The sequence below is a fragment of the Perna viridis genome, chromosome 11 (genome assembly GCF_037379345.1).
Source record: "Perna viridis isolate PV_CMFRI_1.1 ecotype Kerala chromosome 11, ASM3737934v1, whole genome shotgun sequence".
In the NCBI taxonomy this organism is placed as follows: domain Eukaryota; kingdom Metazoa; phylum Mollusca; class Bivalvia; order Mytilida; family Mytilidae; genus Perna; species Perna viridis.
This window is the reverse complement of record NC_142455.1, coordinates 18141707-18152880: the sequence shown is the minus strand read 5'-3', so window position 1 is coordinate 18152880 and position 11174 is coordinate 18141707. Positions and strand designations below refer to the sequence as shown.

At 31.8% G+C, this 11174-nt stretch overlaps 1 protein-coding gene across 2 annotated transcripts; it reads right to left on the bottom strand.

Annotated features, from left to right (window-relative positions):
* Nucleotides 1-2098: 2098 nt before the first annotated feature.
* On the bottom strand, nt 2099-10343 carry LOC148603195 (esterase OVCA2-like). 2 transcript variants are annotated; one of them, XM_088552882.1, is made up of 8 exons: nt 10206-10343; nt 9520-9542; nt 8695-8765; nt 8227-8289; nt 6083-6210; nt 4961-5042; nt 3217-3357; nt 2099-2298 (listed from the first exon to the last, which is right to left on the bottom strand). In XM_088552882.1, the coding sequence occupies exons 1-8, from the start codon at nt 10227-10229 to the stop codon at nt 2150-2152; spliced, it is 681 nt and encodes a 226-aa protein (XP_088409008.1). In that variant the 5' UTR covers nt 10230-10343; the 3' UTR covers nt 2099-2149. The 2 variants fall into 2 exon arrangements, with proteins under 2 accessions (XP_088409008.1, XP_088409009.1); XM_088552883.1 differs by lacking the exons at nt 8227-8289; nt 8695-8765; nt 9520-9542; nt 10206-10343 and adding an exon at nt 6643-6800.
* Nucleotides 10344-11174: the final 831 nt, after the last annotated feature.

Genomic DNA, 11174 nt, shown 5'->3' with positions numbered 1-11174 from the left:
ATTTACATATAGTTACTGAATATAAAGGAAACAAGACACCACACAAAAAACGTTAGCACAACTTGAAGGCAACAAAAAAACGTGTGACATCAGGTGCTCTGCTAGTGGCCTCCGTCACAGAATGAAAACCTGGTAAGAGTGTACATACTTTGTCAAGGCAGAACACAAAAAAGTATTTCCAGACACAACCGAGCGACCGGAGATGCGATTCCGACTGGGCGACATCGGGTAATTCAACAATGTTTCATGATGTGAATAATACATAAATAAATAAGTTAAATGTTCAAAATCTAAAATCACCTAGAAAAATATTACATTTTGAGTATTTTGTAAATTAAGGGAAATGAAATTATCTAATTTAAAAAAAAAATAGAAAAATATTACATTTTGAGTATTTTGTAAATTAAGGGAAATGAAATTATCTAATTTTAACACCCTTACTCAATGTATATAGTAGTGGGATTAAAAGCTTGTAATGGAAAAAATGTGTCTTGTACTGTTGTCACATGTGTCAGGCATGAGACCTAGCTCTGTTGCTCTGCCCAAAACTTTTTGATAAATAGATACGTTGGCCAAACACTGGAGTCATCCCTTTGAAATGTCTATGAATATCACCATGACCAACTAATCATGGTGCATCTATTTCTAGAATGATTAATGAAACTTTATTAGTCGCACATATTTTTCCTCTTTATCAGCAACGGCTTTAATTTGGCAGCTTAGTATGTGAATTGTAGGAAGCAGCAACTGCTTCACATTCCAAAGCATCAGAGTATACCAAAGGTGTTTTATGGGTTTTGCACCACTCGTCTCCTTGTATTATTTCACTTTTTTTGTGTTTTATATTGTTTGTCCATGTCATTTTGTGTGTTCTCAATAGTGTTTTATCCATGAAAACATGATTAAACTGTGAAACTGTATATATATCTTGTATATATACAGTCCTTGAACCAATCCATGCAACGGTTTGACGGATCGATGACCGCTGACTGATTGATCACTGACGGATCGATAACCGATGACCGATCTGATTGCAGTTTTGTTATGTAAAATGACGAATAGTCTGTTTTTAAAAATAGAACTTATGTAAAGTAAAAGTACAAAATTATATTTAAATTTATTGCATTATGTTAATATGTACAAAATTGACAAGGAAAACAATGGAAACCGTAAAATATATTGACCGCTCTGTGGTCATGTGATGCGATCACCAGTTTAACTGATCGGTTTGACGGATTGAAGACTGATCAGAAACTGATCAGTGATCGATTACAGATTGCAATTTTTGTTGCACAGATTGGTTCAGGTACTGTATCTGTCTATCATATTTCCAGTAATACCACGCAGATCACATTTACAAGTCTAAATGGTGCCAATAAAATTTTCAAATTTTGGAAGCAATCGAATATTAAGCCTTTAAAATGCACCAAACAAAACTATTATGTTGCTGTTTTTAAATAATTTCTTAAGGTTGTTGGTATTTTATATTTGCAATTATACTCCACATTGATTCTAAATGATTGGTTGGACCCCATCACTGAAAACCAAGAGTATTGGTACCACTCGTCACATACTTCTTTCACAGTAGATGGTCTGATTTTGTTGGGACAATCACAGGTACAGACATTCTAACTTTGGTTGACTAATCAGAAAGCATGACAAATGTATGTGTTCATTCTCACACAGAAATTTAGGTCTGGGTTTCATAAAAAAAAATCTTAAATTGAGGATGTCCTCAAATATTTCCTCAACTGAAATTTTGACCACTCAGATTGAGGAAAAATTAAAGAATTTGAAGAAAATCTCAATTTGAGTTTTATTTATGAAATCTGGCCCATGTGCAAAAAGTAAATCACCCTTTTTTGGGATTTTAAGTTTTGAGTTGCTATCTAACAGAAAATGAAATCAGAAAACTATGAAATGATAAGAAATTTCCAAAAACTAATTTTCAACCAACAACTATGAAAGTCCTTTAAAATATTTTACATGTGCAAGATGTTAATGGACTTACAGACAGACAGTGCAACTAAGGAGGGGATTACAGTACATAATAATGTATCTGGCATAAGAAGAGTATATAATAACAAGCAGACATATATAAATAAATAAAATTTCTATTCTTCTGTTTATACATCAATATATAATTGTGTTATTCCTTTAACTTTTTTCTCTCAATAATCATGTCTATGAATTCAAGATACACTTTTTTCTGTTGAGAAGTTGCTGGAATAAAATGTCCACCAGAATGATTTAACACTTTTGGCTCTTTATAATGCTGTAACAGTTCTTCACTCATTTCTGGAAATCAAATAAAAACCCTATATGCAGTTCTGGTCCATGATTTATGTTTTACACTGAAACCTGTTAAAACTAAATCCCTTCTGGACCGAAGTGATTTGTTTGGTTAAGGTAAGTGTTTGGTTTGCACATGTTAAAAAGTGTTGAAAATGATATGGATCGACTTCAGACGTGTGGTTTACACAGGATACCAGTTTATCAAGGGTTCATTTTAGACAGGTTTAAGCTTTAAGATTTGATTGCTCAGTTTCTGTTTCAGTATATTAATAATACAAGTATTTTAGTACTGGTAATAAATTATTATAATTTAAAAATTAACTAACTTAAGGAGGTAGACCTAGGATAAGGGACACAACTCTTAAAAATCATTGGAACGTTTGTATGCAGCATTTTACATCAATCTTATGTAAACATCTAACTAACTTGAATTCATTTTACTCTGCTTCAAACGAATGCTTGAGAGCATTAGTGAAATTGAATATAATACAAACATATCACTGATTCCATGAGTTATGTCCCTTACCCTAGATCTACCTCCTTAAACTAGTTCCCTGTTTAATAGTGAGGATCTGTAATCATTAAAATTTCTAAAACCATAAATTTCTAACAATCATATGACTATTGTGATAACTTGCATTTGATAGTTGTATGATTATTATATGATTCTCCTAAATAAGTATTGGCTTGCTAACTTTAATTACATATAACTGAAACATATTTTAATCACATTGTGGTTGATTTAAATGATAATCCTATGTTTGCAGTTCAAATTATTCTTATTAAGTAAATACTGGCTTACTAACATTCATTAAATGTAATATAAACTAAACATATGTAAATCACATCTTGGTTGATGTATATGATAATCACATGTTGCATTTTTTATGGTTTTTATATGTGTCATTTTTGCCTTTGTACCTTTAGGAATGACTTGGTCTGTATCACCATAAACATGTAATGTTGGTATCTCTATCACTATGTCATAGTACTTCTCATGGGATTTTTGTCTACTCTTAAATCCAGAAACAAATACACCAAAGTCGAATTTTAAAGGGGATTCTGGAAAAGAAGAATTATTATAAACTTACATTAATACATGTCTATTTCTTAACATTTATGCAGTGAAATGCCCTTCTTTTCACTGTGAAACATATAGTATTAAAACTTTTTTTAAATTGGTACAAAAAGTCAGGAATTCAAATTTACTTTCAAGAGTGTGAGGTCCAGGACATTCCAAAATTTTGAATCAATGATCTGTAAACTGAAAGTACACAATAAAGTATTAGTGAAAAGGTTAAAAGGTTAAAAGTTAAAAGTCCAGGAATTAGGAAAATGTAATTTCAAAGATTCTTGGTCAGACATTGAGAGTCCCGTTCTTCAGACAACATCTAATTTGAACTCATGAGTTTAAAAGTTAAAAACACTCTGAGCTCCTGCTATGATATCCTTGTCCTATTTGACTGAAAATATGTAAAAAAATCTTCTTGTATATCAATTTTCAAATTTCTGAGAAACATACCCATCTTGCTTTTGTGGAGGCATCAACATTTGATTTTCAACCCTAGTACAAGGGTATATAAATCCTTGATACACAATTATTAAGAGGATCAAACGTAGGCCACAAAAATAATTTGTCTGTTTCCTACCACCCTATCTACCCGAGTTTATTGTGCCTATTCTAAACATTTTATAGCCATTTTGGCTCAAGCAATGCTGAAGTCTGCTTTGTTTCCCCCATTAACTCAATGTAAAATGGTTTTGAAAAATAAAATACTTTCCCTACCTACTTACCTTGTTTTTTCCTAGCAGGTAGCAGGAAACAAGACTTATTTTTTTGGCCTTAGATGTGTTGCATCATTACATGTTTTGTTCATAATTTTGACAATAAAATCATCATCATAAACAAAATGTTAGTATTATTCCAAATGAACATGGCTGACCTTACAGTATGAGTTAATCGCTTCACAATATAATTATTCTTGCTGTCTTTCATGTTGGGCAAAAATTAATAAAAATTATACCCTCTGAGCTGATCCAAAATAAAAATAGTACCCTCAGACCTGATACAAGAAAAAATAGTACCCTCAGAACTGATACAGAGAAAAAATAGTACCCTCAGAACTGATACAAGAAAATAGTACCCTCAGAACTGATACAAAGAAAAAATAGTACCCTAAGAACTGATACAAAGAAAAAATAGTACCCTCAGAACTGATACAAGAAAAATAGTACCCTCAGAACTGATACAAGAAAAAATAGTACCCTTAGAACTGACACAAAGAAAAAATAGTACCCTCAGAACAGATACAAGAAAAAAATAGTACCCTCAGACCTGATACAAGAAAAAATAGTACCCTAAGAACTGATACAAAGAAAAAATAGTACCCTCAGAACTGATACAAGAAAAAAATAACATCTTAAGAAGTTACTTTTGTTCCTATGTGCCTGCTATTTTGGTTCTTTCATGTCCATTGTTGTATAAGTCTATTTTCCTTGTTTAGTTGTTATCCTTGGATTATGTTCTTTTTTAATTGTACCTTTGAATAATAGTTCCACTGATATCATTTAACATCAAGATTTCATATAATCTTTTAAATATAGTACATGTAGTGGCCAAAACTGACATTGGGATCTAGGTGATATCTACTGTTACTGTATATACCTGGATCCTTCTGTTGGATACTACATAGTAAAGACAGAAATGATGACCCCTGACTAAAAGACAATACACCATCAAATGGACCCTGGAATAAAATATCAAGATGTGTTGAGTGCTCTGAAGAGTGATATAAATTTGTCCATTCTTTTTGCAATGGGAAAACCCATAAACTAAATTCATGAAAGTATAAATATTCATTTCAAGTGTTCATATTGAGCCAAATAAATGTGAGGTTTTACTGCAATATATTAAAAAAAAATACACAGGAGCTAAAAGAGAGCACAAATTTGGTAATGAGCTGACAGATAGAGACAGACAGAACAAATACATGTCCTCCCTAGAAATTGTACAACATTAATAATAACCTATGTATTCCATCATTGATTTTCTTATAAACTCTTCATATTTTCTTTATAAATGAAAAACACTGATTTGGAAAAGTGACCATCTATGAAGTTCACACTGGTTGTTTACTCTGGTTCCTTATTGTCCAGATAAACCGCAGGCTATTTATATAAGGCTCTCAAACAATAGATCATTCAAAATATCTTCATGTACATCACCCATATCAATTACTACTAAAAAATGTATGTGTTAGGAATTTCTTTACTTGTGTGCTTTAAGTGGTAGTTGCACAACAAATCAGTTATTGTACTCTCATCCAATACTCCCTTTCTAGACCATAGACACCCGAGAACAAAATAAAGTTTTTTTTACTATTTTTCAGATAAAATTCATAATTCTTATTAACTGAACCCATATCCAGCGTTACTACGCATGTCTGACCCAATTTTTAAGTAACTTTGATACATACCCTAGTTTTTCTCTATTATATAAGATCAACATTGATATTATATAATAAAGAAAAATGATGATAGTAAAAAATCTATATCTTGTGCTCACGTGCCTGTGTTGTAGACTTGTACAATTATTATAAGTTTTCTAAACTAAATTATACAATTATATTTTAGTACTTTTTTTTTAAATATTGGTTATTTCCCTTTATTTAAAAAAAACATATTGTTAGGCTCTCAAGTTAACTTCAATGAAACAGAGATGATAAAATCTCTGGGTTTTTTTTTCTTTCAGATTAATAGCATACTTTTAGATTAAATATTTACCCACCTGTTCTCTGAAAGCATCAACAACACATTGTAAAGATGCCTCAAATCCTTTTGCTGAGTCTGTGTAGTCTAATGGATTGTAATAATCATCTTCTGGTCTAGAAAACCACCATCCTCTTACATCGGACTCTGTAAAAAATCAATGATTAATCAAGAAAATAATCAATGATTAATCAAGAAAATAATCGATGATTAATTACGAAAATAGTTAATGATTAACCAGGAAAATAATTAATTATTAATTAGATGTATCAAAAAACAGTTTCCTCAGTTTATCTACATGTATAACCAAATTTTACATTAAAACATTTCAGATTTTATTATTTCTATTGATACCAGGGATATTGCAAGGCTGACGTATCATGATTATATATTCTATAAAATTTCTTTCTATGGCAAAATTATCAGATTCAGTTTAATTTATCTGTCAAATATCTAGTAGGTATTTAACATTTTTTTACTCATAAATTGACAAAAAAAAACAAATACAGATAAAATAAGATGCACATTCAATTCATACCTATATATTTATTTTAAAAATCAAGATGAAAATAAACTCACTCACTGAGATTTCTACACAGAAATATAATAAAACACCTATGGCAGCTACATGTAGTACATGCAATATCATGATATCATGTTTTCTGGAACATTTACAGGAGATATCAACTTTAGCCTTTGGACTCGGTCAATAAAAAAAAAATCAGACATGGTGAAATGTAAGAAATACACCAGCATATAACCTAAATACAATACAGTAAATAACTTTCAGAGATCACCAAAAGATCTTCAATTAGTGTAAACACACCTTTACGTAACTTCTGGAAGGTCCCAACAACAAAATAATAAAATCTACGGTGACAATTCTTCAAAATCAATCTAAAAAGTAATATAACTACACAAAAACGCATTAATGACCAACATCTCCTGACTGTGTCTCTTTAAAGAGATAAAACTTGATATCACATGCACTGAGCTGCCATAATTGTATAATATTGTCTGTCATTTCATAAGATAATTCAACTACAATGTAAAAACATTAAAAAAAATAAAGACATTGTAATACCTAACTTTTAAATGCATCACTTCAATGCATTAGACACTCATTATTTCTTTCAGTTCATTTCCTACTTACTTAACCTTCTACAACAATCATGACAGCGTGTTAATAACAAGTCAAGAATCTCTTTATTTTACTTTTACTATACTGATATTTAACTCTCACTTATAAAAGCACTGACTATTTCAGTAGCAATGGGGTCCTGAGATCTTTTTGAGAAAAAAAATAAATGTTCTAAATTTTAAAAAAGATTTTTTATTTACTTATCCATTGAAATAAATAAAAATATGATTCTATATTTTCCCCATTACTTAACAAGGCAGATTTTCAAATCAAGTGTTGCTTTGGTTGCTATTGAAATATTAATAATTTTGTTGCATTTGTCCACAAGAATTCTTATCTGACATCAAATCCCTAGCCTCCCACTCAGCATAAAAATGGTTGGTGACTTCCATGATTTTAGTTGCTCAGTACTCCTGTTCAGCAAACACGGATAATGTCTATTTACATAATAAAATTCTTTAACAATAATGTACATATGAATCCACTGATTTTTTTTTATATAACAATTTTATATCATAATTTTAAATTTCAAAGCTTCTCAAACAAAATTTAAAAGTAGCAGCTGTGGTATGGCCGTATGCCCTACTAGACTGACATACATGCATTAAAATCTGTCATCAATATGCACCATTATTTCAACCAATGGCTTTTAAAATGTACATAAAAATAAATCTACACAATATTGTGGAAAAAGTTCCCATCAAATCTGGTTCCAGCAGAAACATGTACATGTAAATTTTCTTTATTTGCTAATAAAATGATCCCTTTGATTTACTCTGAATTTTAGGTTCTATATGAAGACCTCTTTTTGTGGAATACTGATGAAACCCTGTTCTATATTTAGCCTATTGACTTCTCTGCACTGGTGTCAAACTGAACATATTTCATAAAAGCAGCATTTAAGTGATTTAAAGTTTTTTCTTTGGGTTAAACTACAGTACATTTGTAGACACTTCAGAACATATTGAATTTTGTTCATGGAAATTCTAAGTAAACATATATATACATGTGTATACATATACCTTCAGGTTTTTCTTCATTGTCTGTTTCTATTGGTGGAACTCTGTTGGGGGCTGTGATAAATACTGTAATCAAACCATGTCTTATTTCAATATTCATGCTCGGGAAGTAATATTCAAGTTCTCTCATTTTCCTTTCAGAAAAGAAATACCAGTAGCTACTGACCAATAACCAAATGGATAAAATTTGACTACCCACAATGACAAATATAAATATACTTAAGTATAGCTTACTTATGTTGTTTTTCAGAAATATAAAACAATTAATACAATAAAGATGCTTTGTCAAAATATTGATTGGTTGATTGATTGTTGGGGGTTAATGCCCGAGCTGCAATTTTTCAGCTATATTCAGGCAATCAAAATATTGAAACATCTATTTTGTACATGTACAAATGTATTGATCATCATGCATACTAAGCAAAATAAATATAGCTAAAATCTGAATAATAGTCTACTTAATTCATGTACCTAGTTCAGCATGCTTCTTTATGATTTTTCTGAAGGCACCAGTTCTCTCTCTGAATGTCTGGCCATTCTGTCTGAAAGAAGAACAAGAGGTTTTATGTGATGTCTGTCAGGAAATATATCTGTGACATTAAGACTGATCGATTGTTTTACTGATTACCGTTTAACATCCTATGGCAGACAATCTATGCATTTTAGGACAAGAACTGTTGACCAATTAAACACACCCTGCTGCACTACAAATGGCTTAGTTAAATCTTTATTGTGCTAGCTCACGAAGTAATGGCAATGAAGGTAGGCATGCCACTCCACTCAAATAGATTTTTCCTACCTAAAACCAACCAGTCCTCACTCTATCCCCTCAAATATGTGTCTTCCAATTTTGAAGTCTTTAGTGTAACAGGGCCTTGGATCGAACCCACTACCTCCCACACTCGAGGCAGGAAAGCTACTTTGAGACTGCTAAGGCAGTAATGGAAGTAAGAACTCCAACAGTTCTATCAGTGTCCTTTTTTGGTTATTGCCATTTCTTAACTAACACCATGTGAACAAGTGTCACATTTGGGGATTAGGCTTGTATAGTCAAATTTGCAGACTGCTGCAAAAAACTGCATTGGACACACAATGAAAAAATCTTAAGAAAAAATCATAATTCGTCTCATGTAAAACCCAAAACAGCAAATAATGGAAAAAAATAATTTATATGATTATGAGGGACAAAATTCAACAGAATTCTTGATCAGCATTTGGCTGAGAAATTTAAGAACTCAAATGCATGTAATAAACATTACAAATATCTAGAACAATGCAATACATTACTGGTCTCACCTGTATCCATGAATGCAAAGAATCTACAAAAAAGAAAAGTTAATGACACTTTATGGTACCAGCTAAAATAATCCAAATTTCCTCTTACCCTACTAGTCCTAATTTTCTCTGACCCTGTATCTTTGGTTATACATGTACATAAATATGGTAGATAAATGTTGGGGTCAGAACAAAATGACATACAAAAAATGTGTTAGTTTTTTGGTTTTTTTTTGGGGGGGGGAACTGCAGAATATAGCATTTGAAATGCTTTTAAAAATTATGTATGTCATATATATATGCATAAGATACGTGTAAAGGTTCAGTTTTGATTCCGGATTCATTTTCCTGCCATACTACAAGTACCATTCAAATGTATTTCATACCATTTCTATTGCAAAAAAATTATTTTTTATTGCAGATTACATATGTAAATAATTTTTCCTTAATTGACACTTCCACATATACATATCATGCTAAATGGCAAAAATGATCATCAACCTGAAGAGTGATGAATATTCTTAGAACGATGAGCTTTTTTTTAAAGGTAATGCCTACTGAGTATCCCATAGTACAATTTTTATGAGATTACTTTTGTCTGCACTAGATCAGGAAAAGTATTCGAATATAAAACCATATTAAATCTTTAAAAATGACCTTGCATGCACTGAAAACATACAATTCATTACGAACATAAAATCCAATACCTTTAAAGGGGGTGTATTAGCCATGTAAATATAAAACAATAATTTATCCTGAAAAGATTGCGGCTTGGGATTGGGTGTAAATGATACAGGGATAGAAAACGATCATAAATCCAAAATAGACGTCGACCAACTCGTACCAACAGGTCTGCTGTCCCATGATGGCCATTGTTGTTGTTCTGGAAATCCCACCTATGAAGAAGGTGCACCCTCATAAGGCTTGTCTAATAAAAGTTAAAGTTCATTAAAGCATTTTGAAACTTTGAAAACATCTTCAGTATATATAAAGTCAGGATTTTAACTGAATGAGTAATCAAGGGAACCAAGGTTATAGCGGTAATTAAAAGAATGTAATCCAGGGACAAAGACCAGACATGGAAAACAGACATACACAACAAAGAACATAAAGTAACTAAAATCATACATACAAAGTAACAAAAGTAAATGAGCAACTCGGACTCCTCTAAAAACTGGGAGCATGGACCAGGTGCACCGGTAGGGTAAGCGTCCTCTGCTTTTCTAGAAACACCCGCCGAGTTGCTCATATAAAGTCAAGTCCGGGGTAGACAAACGAGGAAAGGTGAACTATGACCCGTTGAATAAATCAGTTTTCATGGTGCTGATAGATACATCATAACGATCCACGAGTTCATGATGACGACCATAAAACTTCTGTGGTGATGACTTCAATCTTGTAGCAACATAACCCTGTTCCAGAAGCCCATTTGTTAGAGTTCTAGCGCGATACAAAAAGTCTGCGTAGTTTCGGAAAGCTCTGGCATAACGTGTGAGTTGTGATATGAACACTCCATACGCAGGAGCCGAAGGGATGTTGCCACAGATGAAAGGAAAGTTGACAATTCTGAATGAAAAGTCATCACGTTTGTCGTAAAGTTTGGTCAATAGTTTTCCCTTACCATCGATTTCTAATTGTAGGTCAAGATATGAGGCTGACTTCACAGTGTCTGTAGT